At 43.8% G+C, this 25,819-nt stretch overlaps 1 protein-coding gene across 1 annotated transcript in view; it reads right to left on the bottom strand.

Annotated features, from left to right (window-relative positions):
* The window catches only part of Tbc1d1 (TBC1 domain family member 1), a 222,302-nt gene that overhangs the window by 97,771 nt on the left and 98,712 nt on the right, over positions 1 to 25,819 (bottom strand). The window contains exons 3-6 of the mRNA XM_004642666.2: positions 12,494 to 12,979; positions 7,816 to 7,905; positions 5,718 to 5,822; positions 5,072 to 5,204 (exon numbers count right to left, since the gene is read on the bottom strand). Of these exons, the coding sequence (XP_004642723.1) occupies positions 5,072 to 5,204; positions 5,718 to 5,822; positions 7,816 to 7,905; positions 12,494 to 12,979 (814 nt within the window). The remainder of the gene's footprint in view (positions 1 to 5,071; positions 5,205 to 5,717; positions 5,823 to 7,815; positions 7,906 to 12,493; positions 12,980 to 25,819) is intronic.

Genomic DNA, 25,819 nt, shown 5'->3' with positions numbered 1-25,819 from the left:
AGGTATGTATGAGGCGTAGGACATTAAGCACTGAAACTCCTCCATTCACTTGCTCCCTACTACAACCCAAGATAGGGTGCTGTGGTCCCTCTGCCACAGTGAGGGACTGAGGCCAGGGAGCGTGCAGAATTTCCAAGGCCCGCCTGCCTGGACTCTACCTCAGGTTTATACAATTCCAAATTATTTGCCCCCACTAAGATGCTTGATACAATCAGAATGTTCTCAGAGAATGATAACATCTCATGAACATTTATATGTGAACATGAGAACTTCTTAAGGAAAAATAACTAGCATTCAGTTTAAAAATTGACCCTCTATTTTTTTAGATTCTCTTCACATAAAAAGTATCTAACAATTCCCCTTTCACTATCATATGCTTCTCAAACCTTAAGACCATTTCATTAATATTACAAAAAATTTTGAGGAAAGTTACAAAAATAAAATCTCTCTGTAAAATGGCAGAGCCCATGAGAATGTGATATGGAGGAAGCTGCATCTCCACGTGAATATAGTTCAGGTTCTGTTTTGTCTTTTCTTGCTGCCCAGAGAGAAATGTTCCACAAGAAGAGAAGACTGTGAACGGAGGAATCTGCTGACCCAACTGCCTTGGGGAAAGAAGCTGCTGCTGGTTCCTCTTCCTTTGCGGGCAGCACCCTCCCGCCACAGCCATTCTGGGCGGACCCCAAGCAGGCACTGGGGCAGCTCTGGGCCCAAGAGCAGAGTGGACATATCTACAGGGCTGCGGATCACAACAAGGAGGAAACCCTGCCCACCAAGGACTTGCCCAGAGGGACCTGGCATTCATAACCTTTATTTTACAGCCCAATGTGCTGACGTCTGTCTAAAGGCTGGGCGACTGTCAAAGGTCAGGGGCCCCGCAGAAGCCAGCTGCCCTGCCACTGCTCTCGGTCCCCAGCAGCTGCAGGCGGAGCAGGCTACACAGCAAGAGGCAGCCATTCCAACTGTCGCAGTGACGTCCACTTCCAGCAATCATGCTTCCCTCCCTTTTTTTTTAACCACACATAATGCTTTAAAAGGGCACCCTGAAAATAACCAGTGTTCTTGAATGATGGAACATTATCACCTCATTTAATCCTCAAATAAATGTTGGCATAAGCCTACTTTTCTAGTGATCTTCATGTAGAGATGAAAACACCAATGTTCCACAGAATTGAGCATTTGTCCAAAGCCATTAACCAAACAAGGGACAAAATGAGATTCCAGGCTTGGACTTCACTGCCTCCCCTGCCCAGCACAGCCAGGCCACCTGACACACAGGTGGCTTCAGTGCAAAGGTGGACGTGGAGGCTGGCCGAGGTGTGGGAAGGTGAGGAGGGATGCACAGCTGCTCAGAGCGTGCTGTGCACTCTCCAGCCTGCTGCCTGCTCACAGCCAGCCAGCAAAGCAGATTCCAGGCCTGACCGAATCAACTACTAAAATACTGGAGCAAAATAACATCCAAATTTATGAATACAGTAAGCACTCAATAATCACTAAGAAAAAAATCCTCCCTAAATACAGAGTAAGTCTCTGACATGGTCTAAGCATCGTATTTTGGAAATACTCATATTGTTGGGTAAAACATTGACAAGGATGAAAAACCTCAAAGTCTAAGAAGAATAAAACGAAGAATACACTTGGTTGAGCACAGAGGTTTGTCAAGTAATCCTAGCACTCTGGGAGGCCGGGACAAGGGGATAAAGTTTCAAATTAAAAATTTTTTAAAGGTATAGCCCAGTATAAAAACCCTGGGGTTAATTCTATGTCTCACCAAAATAAAGGGGAAAAAAAAGTAAACATTTGAAAATGTCAAATGAAATCATAAACGTTAACCCCTCTTCATTCACCAGATATGATGGATCAGCCCACCAGACCAAATTTATGAATAGAGTAAGCACTCAATAATCACTAAGAAAAAATCCTCCCCAAATATGGAGTAAGTCTCTGACACGGTCTAAGCATCATATTTTGGAAATGCCCATATTGTTGGGTAAAACATTCACAAGGATGAAAAACTTGTCTCAGTCCCTCAGGTCCTACCTGCCCCATTTTGAGCCAAATGACCCCACCCGGGTCTCATCACCTTCAGCCACTCGTGCGTGCATGCTGAAGCACCTCACAGGGACCATGGGATGCTATAAGAGGTGGGTGGGGAGCAAGGAACAAATCACAAACAGGTCCACAGGGCTGAGGGAATCCCCTGTTGGAGGGGCTGCTCATACTGCAAAGATCTCACCACAGAGTTCTGATGAATGACTTTGCTCTGAGAGCAAAAGAAAGCCTCAGCTTAGATTTTTTTGAGAAAGTATAATTAATTGTATCAATCCCCAAATGCACCTCTAACCTTTACAAAATGCAAAATGCAATCTAAGTGGAACCAACAGCTGTCTAGTTGCATAGTTCAAGCACAGAACGGCGTGCTCATCCTGCGTTACTGATTCTGGAGCACAGTCTGGTATTCAGTGGTTGAGAAAAACACCGTGTATGAGTCTCTCTTCTTGTGGCCACACCATTGGGCTCTCTGGTGCTCTTGGTCAGATGACAACTTCCTGGTAGAACTATCTTTACAGTGGCTTTCAGTAAAACACTTCATTCTACTTATTAAGACCAACACAGCAGAGAGCAAGGAACTCCAAGACTGCCCACAATGTGATCAGCACCTCCTGGACAAAGGCAGCCTCTGGTAACGTCCCACCTATACTTCTAGGAAGGCTTCTAGCCTGTAGCGTGGAGGAGACACAGCCCTCCCAGACTTCTGGCAGGATTTCAGGTTTTTACATTCATAGAATGTTCAAATTCTTTTGTTGTGTTTTGTTATGTAATAGATGAATTAAATGATTATTTCCAAAACTACAGGAGCAATCTCTAGCCTGATTAAACTTTTCAACTGTAACTTCGTGAAAGCTCAGCCAGACCAAAGAAAGATTTATCAAGTGGAACTCTGGATGCACTCCAGCTCTGCAGAGCACCATCCACTTAATCTTCAAGGACAAATTCATTCCTGGCTTCTTAATAAACTCTTAAGGGACATTTCTGTCATCATTTACTTTATCTTGGCAGCCACCAAGGAAAGGGTTAGTGATCCTCTCAACTGTGACATCTAGTTAAAGCCAAACTACTCTCATTCCCAGATATATTTTGTATAATATCAGCAAATAGAAACAACTTGAAAAGCAGTCTAAAATATTAATCATGTTCATTTTAAAGAGCAATATAATGCCACAAATGTACCTTCCCAGACCTTAAAATGTCAGCTATTTTTTTTTTTTTTTTCAGAACCAGGGATTGAACTCAGGCCCTTGCGCTTGCCAGGGAAGCGCTTATTCCACTGAGCCATCTCCCCAGCCCCAGCTATTTTATTTTAAAAGGGAAATCAGATACCACTTCATATCCACTAGTCTGGCTACCACTTAAAAAGTGTTGGTGAAAATATGGAGAAATTGGAAATGCCCCATTGCATTGACAGTGGGATGGTAAAATGATGTGACTGTTATAGAATAATATAGCTGTTCCCATAAAATTAAATATAATTCCATCATATCCAACAATGTCACATCTGTGTAGATACCCAAAAGAACTAAAAGCAGAAACTTGAACATTTATATTATTCACAACTGCCAAAAGATAGGAACAACCCAGAAGCCAGGTGATGAATTAACAGATAAGTAAAATGTGGTATGCACACAAAAGACTGATATTCTGGGGCTGGTGAGATGGCTCAGTGGTCTAAAGCACCTACTTAGAACAAGCTTAGCTAAAGCACAGGGACCGCGGTTCAATCCCCCAGCACCACATGCCAGCCAGCCCCGCCCCCTGGTGGGCTGAGCTGGCCACACACATACACATATACACATACATAAATAAAAATTAAAAAAAAAAAGACTGATATTCTGTCTTAAAAAAAGAAATTCTAGCACATACCACAACACAATGGCACCTAGAAGACATTATGCTAAGTGAAATAAAGGAGAAATAAGAAGCACTCTGATTTCAATTATGTGAGGTACCTAAAATAGTCCACTTCACAGAAACAGAAAGGACAATAGGGGTTGCCCGAGACTGGTGTAAAATAGAAAAGGGGAGTTAATCTATAATAAATTGCAGGAGGTTTGTGGGTTAGCTAAGTTGTTTAAGCGCTTGCTTGGGCAAACCCACTCAGGCCCAGGGGACCTCGATTGGATCCCCAGCTCTACATGCCTTACCAGATCTGCCCCCCAGGCAGCTCAAGCCAGCAAAAAAAAAACCCAAAAAAACAAACTCCTTATAATAAATTGCAATTTGGAAATATTAAAAAGTTCTAGGGCTGGATGGCGGTGACAGTTATATAACAGTGTAAATGGATTTAACATCACTGAGCCACAGGATTATTAACATAATAGGGCTGGCGAGATAGCTTAGCAGACTAACGTGCGTGCTTAGGCAGAGCGCAGCGGCCGGGGTTCGATCCCCAGCCTGCCATGCTGGCTCCACATGGCGATTGAGACTGGACGTGATGGGGTGCGCCTGTAATTCCAGCACTTGGGAGGCTGAAAACAGGAGAATTGCTACGAGTCCAATCTAAGTAGTGAGACCCTGAACACTCTGCAGACCCTGAACCAAACAAAAAGGTAACATGAGAAGTGAGCACGGCAGGACATGGCTGTTACTGCAGGTACGTGGGGTTGAGGTGGGACTGCAAACGCCTCTCCATTCCCACTGTGCTGACAGAGGTTGCCCATGCCCTGCTCATGGAAAGCCCTAGCGGCAATTCTTGGGGTCCTCTCTTACTATCTCTCTCTGCAGGGGCACAGTCCTGACAGATGTTATGCTTCAGAGACCATGACTCCTCCACTACTCCGAGGGTATCCGGGGGCCATGGCAGCAGACAGCACAGGTCCTTATCCTCAGCACCAGCAAAATATCTGACGGGCAGAAGCCAACTCCTGGTGGTGAGAGCTCAGCTGTGACCCGGGATCCCTGCGTCTCACTGGACCCTCAGTCAGACAGAAGCCCGCAGCAAATGCCACCACCTTGCTGGGCCTTCTGGGGTGGTCAGCTTTCATTCCGTCACACCTGACAGTGCCCCACTCACCCTCTATCCTCTCGCAGAGCTTATGCAGACCCTGCAAGGGGCAGGCCTCACACAGCTGGGCTGGCGCCTTCGCAGTCTGCTGTACCGCGGCCACCGTGAAAGCCTGCTTGAGGGTCATCATGATTTCATCAACCTAATGGAAGAGAAGAGAAATTACAACCAGCAACAAGTCAATTTCAATTGGGCTGAAATGTCAGGAAATCTGTGGAAGAGACATAGTATTTTAAGGTTTTCCTGGACAATTCTTCATAGCAGGCAGACAATGGTAATACTGCTAGGCTTACTGTCTGAGTAATACTACCTGGAGGCTTAAAGCTTTTAGAGCAGATAAGGAAAAAATTAAAAATACAATAAAAATATAAATTAAATAGTGAGTAGAAAGCACTGTTCAGATCAAAAGTCCAAAACTACTTTTAAAAACTAAAGACCAAAGTGTGAAAGCAAGCATGTTCTTTGAGCATAATGAAAAATGCAAACCCAACTGAATCTCAGCTGTGCATATACTAGCAAGATGTCAGTTACTGAGTGAAGAGTTAAACACTAATCCAGTGAGGAGGCTGCAGTTTTGCAGAGAGCAGAAAAACCAGCAAAACTGAAATCCCTCGTCCTTACGGTGTCTAGGAAGGAAGGGCGCCCCCTCTCTCACCAGAGCTTCGTTCGCACACTGGAACACGTAGCAGACAAAATGAAAGCCACCATTGCCCGAAGACTCCCGGCAGATAAACCCGAAGTGGTCCACATGTCGGATGCCCTGGGGAGCGGGGAGAAAGGCAGGGTGAGCTGTGCCACACACAGGCATTGGAGGAGAAGAATGACCTGGGACCCACACGCACGTCTAAAGGGGCACTAGAAAATTACTATGTTCTCAGGATATTTTAAAAGATCTCTCAGATTATGAAGAGTAACATTATTCTACCATGACGTTACTTGACCTCAAGAGGACTAAGATTTGAAAATTCAAGTTTTAATGCTCACTTCTGCACTATAAGAAAATACAGAAAGTTGACAGAACAAAACAGTACTTTTCATAGGCATTAAAGAATTTAAGACTCTGTGAAAGATCGAAACCAGACCAGAGATAAATGCAGAAATACATCTCTACATACATGAGCACACATGCATGGACACACATACAAACTCTTCATATAAAGGCTAAAAAAAAGCTTAAAACATATTTGTTCCTTAAAATAACAGATAGTTAAATAGTGAAGCAGAATACTATGGACAGTGAGCAAAAAACTCATAAATATCCAAAGCAGAGGAGGTGCTTTTAAACATAAGATAAAGGCCAAGGCTCTGCCACAGTTTGCTAAGAGCTCTTTGTAACAAACGCTAAGTAGAAAGCTGTATGAGAAGCGCCAGCCAGTGGAGCAAGCCCAGGAGAGCTAAAACGTCCTCCACACACACTAGCACTCTGAGGTCTTCTCAAAGCACCAGCGGGAGAGGTGACAGCTGGGAGTTTGTGCAATTGCATAAACCTTCAAACTGCACTAGTCAGGAAATAATAACCATCACATTGAAAAGCAAATATTTAAAACATTATATTTCAAAACACATACAAGAAAATCAAGGTTAACATTCTGTAGACAACGTATTTCCAGGCCAAGTATTTCCAATACATAATCACTGACATATTTTGGTATCTCAACTAATGTTTCCCAATAGCAAATTAAGTATATGCTAGAGTACACTGCTTAAGGATAAATACGGCTCAGGAAAACATCTTCCTTGAAAAAGGCCCCCTATTGTTGCATCTATGAAGAAAAAAATTAGTATTTTTCAAATTTTGAAAGAAAAATCCTTTCTTGAATATTTCAGTGAATCAATTATAAATCAACACAAAGATTTTTATTATCTTATTAATTATGGAAATAAAGTAATAATTTTTAAAAAACCAGTCCAACATAGCTTTAAGGGATATCCTATCTAAGTAAGACTTCCACAGCACAGCTGGCAGATTCCTACAAGTCCTTCTGTGAAATTATCTGGTGGATTCTCAGTACAGAGAATTTCAAACAGACATTGTGTTCTGGATCAAGCAGCCTCAACGCTATACACTGCCTAGCGTATTTTAAGGGAGAGGCAATGAGGAGTCACACTAGAAAAGTACAAACGTCTGTAATGCAGAACACAGCCAGCTGTGGTGGTGCAGGCCCACACGCCCGGCTACTGGGGAGGCTAAATTCAATGAGATCTTACTGAGATCCTGTCTCAAATTAAAAAGGGCTGGAGATGTAGCTCTGGGCACAGAGTCTGCCTAGCATACATGAAGCTCTGGGTTCAATCTTCAGAACTAGAAAAAGAAAATTTTTTATATTGGGTATTTAAATATCTCTAAAAAATACACAAACATCACTGAAAACATCATCTGGAAAAATTAGTACCAAAAACTAAGAAAAAAGAAAGTAGATCTACTGTTCTACTATGTTGCTAAGAATAAAATCCTTAATTTCAAAATTATATTTATAATTTGCCTTTTTTTTTTTTTTTTTTTTTAGTACCAGGGATTAAACTCAAGACCTCGTGCTTGCCAGGCAGGCGCTTATGCTGTGGAGCCATCTCCCCTGTCCTAATTTGCCTTATATTAAAAAAAAAAAAAAAAAAAAAAAAAAAATTAAGGCCACAAATCAAATACTCAGAAAACATCGTATTACACTTTTAGAATTTCTGTTATACAACAGATGGTAACAGAATTATTTTTAAAAATTCAACTGCAACTGAAACAATAACCAGTCTCTATTTACCTGAGAGCAAAAGGATATCTCCTTAAAATTTTTCTCCAATGCTATTTTTTTGGTGTCAGGACTGATGAGGTAAACTTCAGACTGGCCGATCTTAAAGATAAACAAAGAAACTAGTTTCTTATGAAAGTTGAATTCCAGTGTTGAATACAGACCTTCTCACATCCCGACCTATGTAAATACAGAGGAAAAGGGTAGGCTCTCGTGATAGTATATCCCATGTCAGGTGACACCGCACAACCACAGTGCATTTTCCTTTGCAGAACTGCAGCCTTTTCAGAGCAGAAAGGACATAATACCCAAAAGCTAGCAATAAGTCTCAGAACCCACACTTTTTATAAGCAACTGAACATGCTACCTAAGTGAATAACCCAGAAAACACATTTCTCTTTAAAATTATTTTTTTAACTACTGCCAAAATAACCTACCACTTGTAGAGTACACACAGTGTGCGGGGCAGTCCCAAACATTGCTACTTACCTCACCTGAAAGAACGTGAGCATGAATAACTGTGTCTTCCTGTCTAGGGACACTGGAATGCACATCTGCAGCAGAATGCTGTGTGACACACCCTTCAGCTAACTGCACAGCCAGCCACCACAGGACACAGCAGAGCTGCCTGCCTGGGTACCGCACCTCCTACCTGTGTTCTGGTTCCCGCCTGCACTGCTTTCTATCATTTCAGCTTCTCCTGGGTCAGGTGGTCAGTGGTCACATCCCCCCAAGGCTGGCCCTATCACTCACAGTCCTTTCTGCTCCAAACTCTTTGCACCTTGATGTGGAATACACACTGGATGTACAGCTTGCTGGATGGAACCGGGGTGCAGACCAGTGATGTTCTCGAGGAGGAAGGCCAGCATGTGGCACAAGCTATACACTAAGAAAGCTTGTGTTCACTATTTCTATACTATATTTCTGACAGCTGTAACTGACAAGGCTTCTTATCCTCTCCCATGGAACTCAAGTATGATAAAAACCAACATTTTTAACATGCGACATCTTTCTAAATTAGTCTAGGCTATATATCTCTCTAGAGTGGGGATAAACTTAGTGGTCCCGTTATTTGAAAATGAATGAAATGCTATTTTAGATATATTTCATCTTTTTTTTTTCAATGTATTTAGTACTAGGTCTCACTGCACAGATCAGACTTGTAGCGATCCTATTTTTAGCCTCCCAAGCATGGGGATTACAGGTGTGCACCACCCTACCCAGTCTCATTCACTGTCTCAGCACACCCCAGGAATGGGGCTGGCATGGTATGGGGATCTAACCCTGTTCCTTTAGCGCTTGCCTAAGCAGGTACTTGCTGAGCTATCTGGCTAGCCCTTTGTGTGTATGTATGCGTGTGTGTATGTGTTCATGTGTGTGTATGTGTGTACGTGTGCAGGACCTCACTATGCAGGTTGAACTCATAGTGATCCTCCTGTTTTCAGCCTCCCCAGCATTGAGATTACAGGCATGCAATACCACACCCGGACTCGGTTGGGCCAGTGCGGCATGTGGTACCAGGGATCGAACCCCAGCCCTTGCGCTTGCTAAGCAGGCATTTAGTCTGCTGAGCTATCGCACCAGCCCAAGACATATTTTATCTTTTTAGAGGTCCATGTTTTTACCCACATGATGAAAATCATCCTCATTTGTTTTAAAAAGGATCAATGAAAATTTCTTAGCTGAAAAACTTGATAGTATTCCTATCTGGTGTGGCTGGACTGCAAAGAATAAATCAGAATTTAAAGCTGGGCAGGCCTCAGAGCTTCTCCCATCCAATCCCTCTGTGCCATGGGCTTGACAGCGTGAGTGCCCTGCCTGCCTACTTCGGCCCATTCTCACTGCCTTCACCGTCCACGTCCTGTAACAGCCTCCTAACCTTTTCCTGTTGTTTCTCCCCAAACATCCCTGGCTCTGCAGCCAAAGCCATTTGACACAGTGTGATTACCTGCTGCTTTAAGGGCACAAAATAAAATCCGGACCCGCTCACTGTGACCCACAAGTTCTTTAATGTATTGAAGCCCTGCAACGCCCCACCTCTACCCACCATCCCATACCGGAAGTGCCATCCCCTAGCCTTGCCACTGAGCCCTTCCTGCAACATGCAAGGCCCAGCTCTGGCACAGTGCTGATGGGAGGTACAAATCCACACCTTCAGAAAGCCCAACTTCTGGGGAAGAGAAGGGACACCCAATACTTGTGCATAATTACGTCAGGTGGTGATGAGCACCATGGAGAAAAGTTAAACAAAATAGGTGTTAAGATACTGGCCTCACTGAATTATTCCTCTATGTCACATTAACATTCCCGCAGAGACCTACAGGCTGGGAAGCAAGATCTAAGACAACTGAGAGAAGTCTGCCAAGCACAGAAAGTGGGAACACTGGCTACAAGAGACCCTCCGCTGAGCTCCATCGTCCCCCCCGCCCCCAGCAGGACTCTGCACCTGCGGACTGCCATGCCCGAGTTCCTGCCACCTGGGCAGCTTGGAGAATCATCACTCCAAAGACACCACTCCTGTGTCCCCGCACATTCTACTGTCCTTCACAGCCTTCATTACAGCTGTCACCGATAACTATGTGTACAATCCCTTGCCTGCTCCCCTCCCTAGAGCCTAGACTCCACGCTGACACAGCCAAGCCCCTCTTGCTCAAAGCTCTACTCTAGCATGTATTAAGGGATTCTATATGTGGCAGTCACATGGTTATATACTCATAAATAAATGTATCAAGCAGGTTTCCCAGTGATGATGTCACAAAAATCTGGAGATGTCAGAGATTACAACACCACTGACATAGTGTAGTGCTCTTTTTTATGTCAATATGGTTTTATTTCTCTGATTAGTGATGTTGACTATAATTTTCTTACTTCTAAGTGTAGTGCTCTTTTCAGTTTACTAGATCAATGATTTAAAAAGGACAAAATCAGCCCTATTTACCCCCGAGCCACTACCTGGATTTTACAGCTGCATCCAACCACACAGATTAACTGACCCACTCTCTGCTACCTCCTGCCCTGGGTTAAGCAAAATGATGATACGTCACACTTCAGGCACCTTTGCTCACCACAGAGTGAGCATCAAGCCAAAGAGACAGGGACCGATCAAGGAAAACCGAGCTCCCTACTGGGACAGTGTGGTCCTACCAACTGGGGCTGGGCAGGGCCAGGCGGGCAGGCCCAACCCCAACAGCCAGGTCCCTGTGAACCCGGGCACCTGGATGGGCAGGGATGGCTGCCCTGCCCACTCCTTTTCCTGCAACTGGCTGTCAGTTCAACAGTACTGTTTCTAGAACAAGAACAACAAAAAGTAAGCATCTGGCTAAATTAATATTTTACTTTGAATATAAATTTCAGTAAAAAGTTATCCACTAACCAATAAAGGACAAATGCTTCATAATCTAATAAATCAGTAAAGGGAATATTTCCCCCTAAAGCTTTTGTTGAAAGGCATTATCTGAAGTTAATATACATTGTTAAAAATTTCCCTTCTCATCCACATGGCTGACACTGACAAAGTATCTACAATCTGAGGTACAGGATTGCAGGATAAATCCTGAGGGGATTTCACTGACCTTCTCAGACCCAAAAGCTACAACTCTTGTTACATAGGTCCTGCTTTACCTTGGTCTTAACCATCCAGCAGAAAAGTATAAAAACGAAATATAAGAAGTAAAGCCGGGGCCGGGGAGATGGCTCAGTGAAATAAGCGCTTCCTTAACAAGTGCCAGGGCCTGAGTTCAATCCCCGGTTCCACCAAAAAAAAAAAAAAAAAAGAAGTAAAACCATGCTGTTGTGTTGAGCTGTAGGGGAACAATTTGAGCTATCAGGTCAACAACTGTTGAGCTATCAGGTCAACAATTTCTGACATTGCCAGTGAAGCGGAAGACCCAATACTATTACGGGCTACTGGACTCTTTTAGAATATTTTACTGAGCTTACACACCTATAATATTCAAATAACGGAACTTAACAAAAAAAGGGGATACAGATGAATGTCCATTTTGTATCTCTGTATTCGAAGTGGTTAGGATAGATATATAGTTACATTCTCTTAATGAATAGACTGATTTGTTCTAATGGTGTTTGTAAATAGGATCTCAAGTCCGCATCTTGTACAGCAATTAACCACTAGAAAGAATGTATGCAATGTGTGAATTATTGAAACTGTCCTAGCGATTTGATTTGAAACTGTCTCACTGCTATTTATCAATAAAATTATGAAAAAAAATTCCCTTCTGACCTCTCTTATATAATGTTCTTTCCACATTGAAAATATGTGCTAAAAAATGTCTTGGGGCCAGGGAGATAGCTCAGTAGAATAAGTGCTTGCCTGGCAAGTACAAGGCCCTGAGTTCAATCCCTGCTACTGAAAAAAAAAAAAAAAAAAAGTGAAAAGAAAAAGAAAAAAGACAAGAAAGAAAAATTAAAGAAAGAAAGAAAGAAAACATGTCTTCACAACCATGAGATGTGGGGGATTAAGAATCTGTACAAGGATGAAAGTGGATTCCACTATCGTTCCCTCTGATTGATTTTAAAGGCTATATAAGAATTTCATCCTGAGAAAAAATCACCAGTATAAAAATACACGGCTTCAGGCATTTACTCAAGCATAGTGCCTGAGAGCCTGCTTGATAAAGCAGATTTTCTTGAGGACACGCATCTCAGGGGGATGCAGCGCTGTGTATTTTACCGTGAAGAGCATAGTTCGATTTTCCTCAATGTCCGTGGGCTGCACGACATGGTGCCCACCGATCAAGTGGTTCTCGATGTCGTTCTCCTCGAAGGAGCTGAAGAGGCTGAAGCTGCGCAGGCCGCCGTCCTGGAACTCCCTGCGGTAGGCCAGCGAGCGCAGGCCGGGCTGCGACTGGGACTTGCGCATGGGCCTGCGCCTGGCGGCGCCGGGGCTTGAAAGGACCCTGTCGGAGTCCACTGGGGGCTCAGGACCCTGCGAGAGCGGCTCCCCGTCCGCTCTCAGGCTGCAGCAGATGTTGTTGAACTTCTCGATGCACTCGTCGATCAGGGCCGGAGGCGCCTTCTTGTGCGCCACCGTCACGCGGCCGCAGAAAAGGACCTCGAACTTCTTGGCGAAGGTGTCGTCAAACTCCGAAGGGCAGCGCAGCTCCTCCTGGCGGGCGATCTTCCCGGCCTGGCGGATGGAGCTGATGATCTCAGGCACCTGCGGGGAAGCAGCCGTGTTACTGGGCTCCCAGGGCCAGGCCAGGCCAGACCAGACCCTAGCTCTGTCCACAGAGCCCGGGCGCCTTCCAGGGAGGAAAACCTGTACCCTTCCGCAGCGCAGCGGAGAGGAACAGCACTGACCAAGGGATGGGACTATTCGAATGTAAACATCACAATTAAGAGACTATAGCCCCAGGTCTAAGATCCCGTCCATTTCACCCCTGCAGTTCACCAGGGCATCCATACAGAGATGCACCCACCCCCCTCAGTTTAGATGAGCAACAGCCCCACGATGCTCAGTTTAGTATGGTGGGTGGGGAACATATTTAAATAACACACACACACACACACACACACACACACACAGGTAATCCTCCTGAGCCAGGCACAACACACACTTGTATCAATCCAAGCTATTCAGGACGCTGAGCCAGGAGAACTCCAACTTAAAAACCAGACCAATCAACTTAGTAAGATATTGTTAAAAATAAAATCAGGGGCCGGGGGGGATGGCTCAGTAGGATAAGTGCTTGACTGGCAAACGCAAGGATCTGAGTTCAATCCCTGGTTCCGCCAAAAAAAATAAAATCAAAGTATCTGGAGAGATTTTTTTTTAACAGAATCAAAAGTAATAAAAAAATTAGAAACAATACAGAATTTCAAAAAACAAAATGATAGGAATTCAATAATGGCTGTTATATTACATATTGTCATCTTCCAAGTAGTTGTTCAGATTACCATATGTAAGCATGTAAAATTGGTCCCCCAAAAAGCATCAACTGTTCTTTTAAATAAACCAATTTATCTTAGCCATCTTGTGTTCACAATTATTTTAGCTTCTTAGCTATCTCATATATATATATATATATATATATATACACACACACACACACACACACACACACATATGATTTTTCCCCTTCTTTCTTTCTTTTGGGGAGATGATTTTTTAAAAATGATTTCTGGAGCATAAGACAAATAATATTTTAAAAGTCAAACTTCCAGTGGGGAATGGTGGTACACACGTGTAATGCCAGTACTTGGGAGGCCACAGCAGAGGATTTCCATGAGTTTGAGGTTATCCTGGCTACACAATGTGATCCTCTCTAAAAAAACTAAAAGGCAAGTCAAAATTTCAACAGATGAGCATCGACATACAGTGTATTTCTTGTGCCCTGGCTCACAACTGCACCACCAACTAATGACACATCATGTGGAGGCCCCAAAATGCTAATAAATAAATACCACAGGACAGAGAAAAGAGCACTGCAGAAGTCTACATTCCTTCCCATCTCTGCCAGTGATGCACCACAGGCCGTGGCAAAAACTGGACCAAGCATGGTGGCCCCCACCGATAGCCCTAGCACCTCAGAGGCTGAGGCAGGGGGATCGCCACAGCTCAAAGCCAGCCTGGCCTACATAGCAAGACCCTGTCTCAAAAGCAAAAAGCTAAAATTTCTCTTTGGAGATGATGCATTACATGATTTTTCCGCCAGGTAAAACTGTTTCTGTGTAATAAAGAATAATAATTTTTCATACCAAAATAATCAAACAGAGATAAAGAACTGCCACTTTTGTTAGAAAAGATTGTTTTACCAGGAGTCACATGAATCTTTCAATGAACCTTTAATCTCTGAACAGAACATTCAAAGTCTATTCAGTCCCTCAAAACTTGCTAAAATACTTGACGTTTCTCTGTGTCTTTCATCGTCCCACTGGAGGGAAGCAGTGTGGTCTCTCATCACACATCAAGAAGTGAAGGGAAAATGTGGGAAGTCACATGAATTTACAGCAACACAACAGTAAGTGGAACAAACACAAAGTAGAAACACCTGAGTGTCTGCTTCTTCCCTGCGTCACAAGCAGCTCAAGAATAGTGTCCTAGTCAGAGCTGAGGCTGTTTCCAACTACCAGTCTCATCTACAACAGACACACTTCAAAGATCAAAACAATTCTTTCTCTGAGGCTTACTATTCAGGTATAAATGAGCTCAGGCATTATCAGATTAAAATACATCCTTCCCTTCAGAAGCATTAGGGAGTGAGTATGATTTGAGTATATGGGATAAACCAGGACTAAAAAAAAAAAAAAAAAAAAAACACTATGCTGAGGCTATCTGAAGGCATACAGCTCATTGAAAGGCATAGTTTTGAAAATAAATGACAAACAGTTAAAAATATAGCTCAGGGTAAGCATTATTGTAAGTTATTCAAGTATATAGCAGAGACTAAAAACTAGGCTTTAGTTGAAGGTTGTAACTTTATCAGTAAGTTCAATTTTATCAGAACAGAACTGGAACACTGTTCTTCAAAAAGCGCAGACAAAATGCGCACTTGTGATGAAACCCTGAGTTCGCCAGCCTTTGCCACTCCGCCCTACACTCTCTTGCACTGATTTTTATTCAAGGGAACTAAGGCCTCTACTTCACTTTATTTCCAAAAGCTTTTCTAGGTCTCTCCAGAAGCAAGGGTAGGGCCTTACCTGAGATAAATTCAGATGTGTGCCTGAAAGCTGGGGACCCGGGAGCTGCAGACGAGATCATTGACCATGCAGTGGGGTACGAGGGAACCTGAACTAAGAACCAAGTGGTGGAGACTAAGAACCAAGTGGTGGAGACTCGGCGACCCTAAGCAACAGGTTGGAGCAAGGAGAAATCACAGGCTGGCGATGACTGGAGGGGGCTGGCACTGCTGAGGACTACCCTTAGTTCCTAGAGCTTGGCTTAGACTTCTGCAGAGACAACTGTGCTGTGAGCTCGAGGAAGGAGCACAGAAGGAGGGAAGGATCTGGGCAGCGAGTTCTGCTTTTGTGCACCTTGCACAAGACCAGATGGACTTGAAAGCAAAGGTCTGAGGGTGCAGACAGCGGGCCGAGGGAGGGCCAGGGTCCAGGCTGGAGAAGGGCCTGGGTCCAGGCCGGAGATCAGCTCACACCCAGGAGGTGTCTGAAGCTGTGGGAGAGAAACAGGGGGGAAAAAAGGAAAAGAGGCAAGAGGGGATCCTAGCCCAACATTTCAGAGGTAGAAAAACAGAGGGCAGGCAGAGCAGCAGGAGGGATGCCAGGAGAGGACGAGGCAGAGGCACCGAGAGAAGGGGCACCCGCCATGAAGCAAGCACAGTAGTCCACTGAGGACAGGCTGAGGGCTGAGACCAGAGTGCTGGAGGTGGAAGCTCAGACAGAGACAGTAGGCGAAGTGAGGAAGAAAGGCTTGTAATATAAGCAAATAAAGAAAAAAGGGGAAGAGGGGTATGCCAATATTAACCCTCAAAATAATTAAAAAATGTCAGGGTCATACTTTATGTAGTCTAGCGAAACTGACTATATAATTCAAGTTAACAATATTTATTGCAAATAAATAGACCCTTTAAGGGCAAATAGAATAAGGTTAGTGGAGGTTAGTCCACTGATATGATCAAGGCAAGGGCTTTCAATGAAAATCTAGTTTCGTCAAAGCAGTTAATTTCTGCGTCATTTCTGTTTGCAGATAAGGAAGCAAAATCAACTATCACAAAAGAATCTGAAAAACACATTATTAGAATATATTCAGTTAGGGTTTGGGTTTGGTTATAATTCTTACCAGAATCACAACAGAAATGTTACATAAGATCAATTATCAACTCCTCATGATAAATATAATCAATATGTACTATAAACATGTGCTAATAAAAATACATAAAACATTATGAAGAAACAGGCCTGTTTGATACACAAAAACTAGGGATATGGCTCAGTGTCAGAAGGCTTGCTTAGCATGCGCTAGGCCCTGGGATGGATTCCAACCATGGCAACATTCCCCAAATCCCTGAACTCTTTTGGCAACTTATACTAATGTTCAAAATTAAGGGCCAGCCTGACAGCTCAGAGGACTAAAGCACCTGCTTAGGCAGAGCGCAGCGGCCGGCGTTCTATCCCCAGCATGCCTTGCCAGCCCCACAGGGCGCGCTGAGACTGAGATGAAGACTGAACACGGTGGTGCGTGCCTGTAATCCCAGCGCTTGAAAGAATGAAAACAGGAGAATCACTACAAGTCTGATCTACACAGTGAGACCCTGTAGACCCTGTCCTAAACACAGAAAAAAAAATTAAAAGTAAATCTTCACCCTGTTTACAACCAGGTTTTTAAATAATTCACATATTAACAAATGAACAGCAAAGGATGAAATTTATGAACCTTGCTGAAGTGGTAATAAGCAGAATAATGACACTCCAGGAGAGTTAGAAATAATTCTGTAAATAAAGTCCTTATTAAAGCATCTGGGTCAACTTTCATTTTAAGGATTTAGGGATTTTAAGGGATTAATTATAAACAAACTGCAAGTGTAATTTTATTCACAAGGATTTAGGAAAGAGTTTCTGAAACATTATTCAGAACAAAAAAGTCGTTTTAGTTTGCATTTACAGTTTTGCTTTTCTGCCAGCTATTAGGAGAGAAATTTAGATGAATCTAAAGAAGTCTTGTACTTGTACTTAGAACTTTGGCAATTTTTCCAAGCAATTTTCCTGTATTTAAACATTCTAAAGCTGCAGAAGCATGGCAGGATACATTGCATTTCATTTCTTAGATGACATGTTTCCATACTTCAGCAAGTAGCTAAAACAAGCACTTCAAGCAGACAGAATGATCTACTTAGCATAATTATCTTCCAGAAGGAGAACTGCGATTTTTGTTGTTGATAATTAGTAGTCATTTGTGTTACTCTTCATAAAGTGAAAAAAGAAAAAAGGAAAAAAGTTTTTCCACATTCTACTTTATATGCCTTGGATTTCATACAAAATACCTATAACAATATCTATTAGTACTCACTACTTAAAGAGAAAAACAAAGAACCATTTTCTCCTGTCCAGATGTGTCTTACGAGCACCCCCATTCTGAGCGAGCTCAGCCCAGCAGGACTAGATTCGCTGTGGAGGTCTGAGCACATCTTCTCCACATAAGACAACTCCCCCCTCCACTGCCTGACCACATGAGGGGCAAGCGAGGAAGTGAGAGACACATCCAAATATGTGATCTCCAGTATGCGGTGACATGGGCCACAACACAAACCTGAGCAATGCCACTGACTGCATGCCGCAGGAGGTGGCTCTGGGCACAGCCCATCCTGCTGGCATGGCTTCACCTGGAAAACTAAGGGCTTAACTCCTGCTCTGCGCTTACAGTCAGCCTAGAGGTGAGAGTCCCATGTTTCATCTTCCCAAAGATAGAGCAGGCCGGTGGAAGGCAGAGCAACAATGCTAATGGCCACAGTGCCAGAACAGGCCACAGGTGCCCCTTAGTGCAAGCCTCAGCGCGCTGTCCTTTGGGTCTCAAGCTCTCTGGGTCTCAAATTTTCATTGCATGTAAAACAAAAGCGGTATGATTTGGCTTCCCTAGTCCCCAGATGGCAAACTGGATAAACAATCAGTACCTGTTAGACCCTATGGAGATGTTCCACACAAACACAAAACCCAGTCATACTGGAAAAGAACTATTAGAAAAGTTCACTACAAATATCCACTTAACCAATACTTTCCTACATTTTCAGAACAATGACACTTATAAAAAGTAATCCAAGGCTGTAGGAGCTAACAGAAGTAGGGGGAAGAAGGTAAAAAGGCAAGAATAGAAGATAGCACAATAAATGTATTTTGTATGGTTTCTAAAACTTTTTTGTAGTACTGGGGATTAAACCCAGGGATGCCCTACCACTGTGCTACATCCCTACATCTTTCAAATTTGTATGTGGACAAGTTTGAGACCAAGGTGGTGCCCAGGCTACCTCAACCTTGTGACTAAAACAGTTTTTAAAAGTCACAGCATTGGCTGGCTGGCATAATATTGACAGAATTCATAGACTCCCTGAACATTCAATCTGGAAGAGAAAAGCCCTTAAAGTCAAATGCCGTTTGCATCAATTTGCATCTCCAATGAGGCTCCTCATGAATGGCCAGTATCCCTGGACCCTGGTGCTTGGCCCACCATCTAAATGGGCCACCTGTTGGGGAGGGTCCTGGCATCTACAGTTTTCAGATACGTGCTGCTACTGCTCTAGTGGGCAGGTAGGATCCAGGATCCCAGATGTACGATCTTTCCGGTAACAATGATCCACTGAGCATGATTCCACAACAAATTTGAGAACTGAGGCTCTTGGAAAAGAGTGAACAACGCGAAAGCAGCCCGCCTTGCACAGTTGAGTCCCTATCACACTTAGAGCAGAGATGATCAAACAAGCAAAAACAGAAACATTGAATCTGTCTCCACAGAGGTCAAGAAGTACTTATGCAAATGACTGAGCAAGGCAAAAGCCAGATGCTACAGGAGGTACAAAAGACAGAGAAACCCAAAATCTCAACAGAGTGCATAGTAAATAAGTTATGAGGGGCAGACAGCATGACTTAAGTATTTCCCAATCTGACATTTTAAAAATAAAACCATTGTGGGGGTGCACCCCTGCAGTCCCAGCTCTTGGGAGGCTCTAAACAGGTGGATCACTACGAATCCAATCTACACACTGAGAGCCTATAGACCCTGGAGACCCTGACCTAAATACAATACAATACAATAAAACCAGTCACCAAAACTCCTAAGGAATCCAAACTGACTCCACTTTTCCCCTATTAAAATAAGAGGATTTAATTTTAGCCATCAGAAATATTCAGAAACAGAAGTCAAAGGTAAATCATATTTAAATGCTTTACTCGCAATCATTCTCATGACCCGTCACTATTGTGCAAAAAAGTAAGAAAGGATTTACCACAATGAATACCAATGGACAGAACTAGGCCAGCAAATAGGTAATTTGCAAAATGTCTACACATTGCCTCTCACATGGTCACAGTGTGCCACTCAGGGCTGATTTTTTTTTTCCACCAGGGATAGACTCAGGGCCTTGTGCTTGCTAGGCAGGCACTTATGCCGCTGAGCTATCTTCCCGGCTCAGGCATGATTTTGTCTCCTGAACATCAACCATCTTCCACTGGCACCAGGGCACCCAAGAGGACCAGAGTTGAGACAGAGAGGACCAGAGACAACTGGAGCATCACACAGCCTCGCTGTCCTGGGGGGGGGGGTCACATTATCCTTGGCTTGCCCAGAAGCAGGACCCACTTCAATGAAAACAAAGCGAAGAAATTTCAGTGTTTTAGCCATATCTCCAAGGGCAGAACTTAGTTTCTTATATAAAGATAAGGATTCCTTCCCTCAAAGGGCCTAATAGAAAGAAAAGTTCCCTGTGGCAGTACAGGACTCAGGTCACAAGGAACAGGAAACAGATGTCCCCAAGGAGGCTTCACTACCAGTCAGAACCCTGGTGACTCCAGGGCAGGACAGAACTCACAGGCACTCAGATATACACACCAGGGAACAAAAACATCAACCACACTCTACCTAAGTCACCAACGGCCTACCCTTTTTAATCAAATCGCAGCCTTTCTCGGCATAGTGTGCAAAACCCAACATTCATGTACAACCGGCTGCAGGCAGCCAACTTCACACAGTCTCACAGTGTGTATCTGAACCACAGGGGCAGAATCAATTCATCCCAACTGAGGTGTTTACTGGGTTATGTAAACTTTGATCTTGCATTGTATCTATCCCTTCATCTTAAGAGGAAATTTTCAGAAGCATACACTTCCATCTCTGCAAGCCCTCTCTCTTGCACACTTGTCTCCCCTACCAGTCCCTCAGGCCTCTGGTCCAAAGGGCACAGGCAGTGTCGTTTTACAGCCAAGAGGTCACAGGCCAGCGACTACTGAGAACGAACAGAAAAAGGAAGCCCTCGCCTTCTCCCTCTCCCTGCCCTCAAAGACTCCCTGGGCAGCTCCCAGGAACTACTCTGGCCTGAAAGGGCCAACTTTAAAGGCTAAAAAAAAGCAAATACTAAAGCTTCACCACCTTTCAGTAACTCATTCTCCTTTTTAAACATAGCAGCAGAACACATTCTTCAATCATTTTGATTTCTAACTAATGCATAATACAGGTCTACATAAAAGAAAAATACAAAAACATATATAGTCACCTATAATCCCAAGTCTCAAAGTATCTACAGTTTTTTCCCCCATATAGTTCTTTGTGTATACTTAATGACAATTTCCTTTATTAAAAACAGGGGGTGGGGTCATAAGTGTTTTACAACTTCTATCTTGGGCATATTCTATCGACATGTGTAAAAAGACTGATACACTGGGTCAACCTGAGGAGTCTCTAAGTTTAGCAGAGAGACTCAGCAGGCGGCAGGGTCCTCACACTGTAAACACCTTCATCCTGTGCCAGAGGAGGGCACCGGGACAGTGTGAGCTACACCCCGTAGGCAGGATAGCCTGCTCAGTGTTGGGGAGGGGGGCTTGCTCTTGCCCCACCCCTCTTGCTATGGTTGTCTTCTGCCACCTTGAATCAGTGCACCTCACCACACCATCCTGCATTGGACAAAGCTGATTGTGTTTGCCTTTAATCTCTGAAGAGACTTGGAACTTAGACTTCTTGGCATTACTGAAACTGTAAGGACTTTATCAACTCTTAGACACAGGCTAGGAGTTTTTTGGAGGCCCAGGACGGAATAGTATGCTTCTAATGAAATATGTTAATAGAGTTAATACTGGTTCTTAAAGATTGTAAAATCTTATGAAGGTTAAATTGTGAAATGAAAATAAGCACGCCTTTGTATCTGGAAACCAGTTTAAAGAAATGTGTTTGGTTGTCAAATTGATAAGGGGTAGAGTGTAATGGTTGATGCATTGTGTCAACTTGAAAAGTTTGGAAGTTCAAGCACCTCAGCAGGGGCCAGGGTCCTCATTTTGTAAACATCCTCATCCAGTGCGAGAGGAGGCCACAGAGAGGAGGCCACAGACGGAGTGAGCGCTACAACCCTGGGGGTGGGGGCAGCCTGCTTATACTCCACTCCACTTTTGGCTCTTGCTGCTTTTGCTGGCTTCTATCACCCTGGACCAGCAGATTATGGGCTGAGACCTCACGCACTGTGAGCAAATAAACTTTTCCTTCCCTAATTTTGGGAGTCAGGTATTTTGTCTCAGCAATGAGAGAAAAGTACATAAGACAATGTGTCAGCCCACACAGAAGCATCTCATTCCTTTCTGATAATCACACTAATTTCACTCACTGTAAATAAAGTACGAAGTAGAAATACAAGCTATTTTTTTAAAGCCCATTCAGGATCCTGAAGAACACTGCCATTTTGATAAATGCACAAGCAACCCCCCACCTCTGCCTGCACAACTGGAGACACTTGAGAATGTAGAAAGTGTGGAAGGGGGAAAGAAAAAGCTGGAAGAACGTAGCCAGCATCGCGTCCCACACACGTTCCACTGAGAGGCAAAGGGGCTGGAGCTGGGAGGAAAAGTGACACAAAATACCTCTCAAAAACACAGAGAGGGACTCCGGCTGTAAAAGCCCACCTCCTGCCACAGGCAGAGTCATGAATCTCCTGTGCCAACAGGCTGCCCGGGAAACTCCGAAACCTGAGAGCCAAAATAAGGTCCTGCACAGCCAGACGAGCCACCCAGCGGCATCTTCTATCACACTGGGGACACGAGCAGCTACCTGTAGGGTCACACCGGGGAGAAAATTAAGTAATAAATATGAAAGCGTAGCAGAATCTCACACCTAAGGACTGCCAGCGAAAGCTGCTACACTGCTGTCTGCAGGGTAAGGCGACTCCACAGAAGCAAACTAGCAAGCGGCAATGAGCTTGCTGAACTGTTAAAAATGTATTCTACAGCCATCAACTGGCAACAATGCCAATCACATGAAACATTTTGGCTACAATTTCTAAGTATTCTGTAAGCAAATTAACTCTTTCCACCTCACTCAACTGCACCAACGCCATATATAGGAAGAACAGTGAGCTCATTGAAACGGATCCAAGGCAGAAGGCACCCTTCTCTCCCCACCAGACAGCATGAGGAACGGAGCACAAGGGCCCCCACTCCACAGCAGACACAGGGCTGCGGGGGCAAACGGCTCTGGTCGCACGCTCAGGACAGCCCTACAAACTTCAGAGTTTCAAACGAAACTGAATGCTCCAGCGTCAGCCTCAAGTGTGCAGCCTCCCTGCCTCTCTCGCTCCCAGATGTAGGCGGCAGGGCTACGACAGTGCCCGACACACTGCAAGGACTCAATCTATGTGCATGGAAGAAATCAGGCGGAGGACTTCCCGGGAAAACGACAGAAGGGCAAGAAGACAGCAACTCCCCAAGACATGCAATCCAGACACTGGAAAACAAACACTCGGGAAAGAAACACAGAGAGAAGTAGGTTCCCAAGAATGATCTGACAGGAAAATTAAACCTACAGAAAAGTTGAAGAGAGAGAACACAATGCAGAGAAGAAAAAGGACAGTCTGCACTCTGTCCCCAGTACTGGCTCATGGCTTCTCAGAAAGGGAGACTGAGTCTACAGAGACAAAGTAAAATCTGGGGACCTCAGAGGGCTTCTGGGGGAAACTCGGTATGTGCTGTGAGAGAGAGCAAGGATTCTGTTTCCACTTGAATGTTTCAATAGGCAACAGCTGGTGAGTGAGGAGCAAAGGCAACCACCCCACCCCTGAGAGTGCGTGGTCAGACACCACACTAGGGAAGGGTTGCGTGTCTGAACCCAGGACTCAGAAGCTGGGGGACGGCTTCACTCCCCAGTTCCCATGGGGACCATGTGAGACAGCTGTGGTTGAGGCACATGCTGGAAAGAGACCCCTGGGGAGGGTACAAGTGAAAAGACCCAGGTCCTGTCCCCACAGCCAGGGAACAGGTTCAGCCGGGGCTGCTGGGGCTCTGAACATCTTGGCATTGGTGCTTCATCCTTCTCCTCCTTCCTGCTGGTGCCTGTATCCACCAGGGACCTGGAGTCTGACTGTCTTATCCGCCACCATGAGCAGGGAGGGAGACAAGAGCAGGGTGACACCTTGATTAGACTCTGCCCCAAAACCGTGGACCCTGGGAGAAAACCACATGTTCAAAATCACAGAGAAATTGCTTTGTTTCTCTTTCCTTCCTCTTTCTTTACCACTTTACTACCATTTGGGAGATTTCTCCATTTTTTCCCCTTGCCTCATCTCCTTCCCTTTTTTTTTTCCTTACTTTTTTTCTTCTTTTCTCTTTCAATTTTTTTCTCTTGGTTTCATTCCCCGTATAATTTCTTTTTCTCTCCCTCTTTTAATCTATTATCATTTTTTTCTCTTACCATTACCTAATTCTACAAATAATAATCTACTCGTCTCACTTACTTTTCTCTCATCATTGGAACAAAATAATTGACACCCAAAATTTAGGAAAGAAAGGTTTACTTATTTATTTATTTTTTTAAATTTATTTATTTATTTATTTGTGTGTGTGTATGTATGTGTGGCCAGCTCAGCCCACCAGGGGGCAGGGCTGGCTGGCATGTGGTGCTGGGGGATTGAACCGTGGTCCCTGTGCTTTGTTAAGCTTGTTCTAAGTAGGTGCTTTAGACCACTGAGCCATCTCACCAGCCCATACTTATTTATTTAAAAAAAAAATTTTTTTTTGTATTTTAGGGAAGGGTCTACAGGGTGTTCAGGGTCTCACTACTAGATCAGGCTCGTAGTGATCTGCCTGTTTACAGCCTCCCAAAAGCTGGGAATACAGGCATACACCACCATGCCCAGTCTCAATTGTCATCTCAGCGGCGCCCAGGGAGCCACGGCCCTAAACTCAACTCCCCCGTAGCACATCCAGGCAGCACTTAGGAGCAGAAGAGCACAAGCCACACACCAGAATTACTCAAGGGGACAACAGAGGAGTTAGAAAGCAAATTACAAAGGTACTGAGCAGCATCACAGAGGTATATCTAAACAGACCATGAACGCAACAACCAAAACGATCCAGGAGCTTTCAGAAAACACTAAGAAAAAAAGCTAGATGAGCTAAACAAAATGATACAAAACATAAATGACCATTTAACAAAGAATTAAAGAGTTCACACAAAGATTTTAATCAGAAATTTAAACTAAAAACCATATTGAAAGTATGGGCAGTAGAAGGGAACAATGTGAGGTAGAATTTGGGGAGCTGGAAGACAATGATGCTTTCAAAGACCAACAACTCACAGATAATTTAAAGGCAACAAGAGAATATGAAAAATGGATCCAACAGCTGCTAAATGATTCAAAGGGGACCAGGAGTAACCAGAATAAGTAAAAACTCAGAATATAACACAACGCATAAAAACCCTGGGCACAGGAATAATGATGGAAAACCTCCCAAATGCAGGAAAAGAAAAAAACTATACAGACAAGTGAGTCATATAGTACCCCAAATACCCATGATGAGAAGAGAACCTCTCCACACACATGATACCCAAAGCACCAAAGTCCATCCCAGGGACAAAAATATTAAAAGCTTTTAGAGAAAGGCAACAAATCACACATAAAGGTAAATCTATTAGTATGACAGCAAACTTCCCTACACAAACAAGACCAAGAGCATGAAGTATTTCAAGCCCTAAAGGATAACAACATCCAACCCCATTTATATATTCTTTAAAATCTGACTTCAAAACTGACAGAGACGGGGCCATGGAGATGGCTCAGTGGAATAAGTGCTTCCTGGTAAGCGCAAGGGCCAGAATTCAATCCCCGGTTGCACAAAAAAAAAAAAAAAAAAAAAAACTGACAAAGAAAGAAAGAATTTCCATGACAAGGTCCACTTCAAAAAGTTCATGATGACCAAAACAAATTATAAAAATTCTCAAAAGATATCCAAAAACGACACAAAGAAGCCAATGATACCAGTACATAAAAAAAAAAAAAAAAAAAAAACCCTGAGGAAATAAGCAGTTAAGCAAAAGGGGGAAAGTATGAGGAAATCTGCAAAGACAGGAAGAAGTCAGTAC

The sequence above is a fragment of the Octodon degus genome, unplaced genomic scaffold (genome assembly GCF_000260255.1).
Source record: "Octodon degus isolate 3935 unplaced genomic scaffold, OctDeg1.0 scaffold00158, whole genome shotgun sequence".
Classification (NCBI taxonomy): Eukaryota; Metazoa; Chordata; class Mammalia; order Rodentia; family Octodontidae; genus Octodon; species Octodon degus.
The sequence above is the reverse complement of the archived record's forward strand: the minus strand, read 5'-3'. Positions and strand labels throughout refer to the sequence as shown.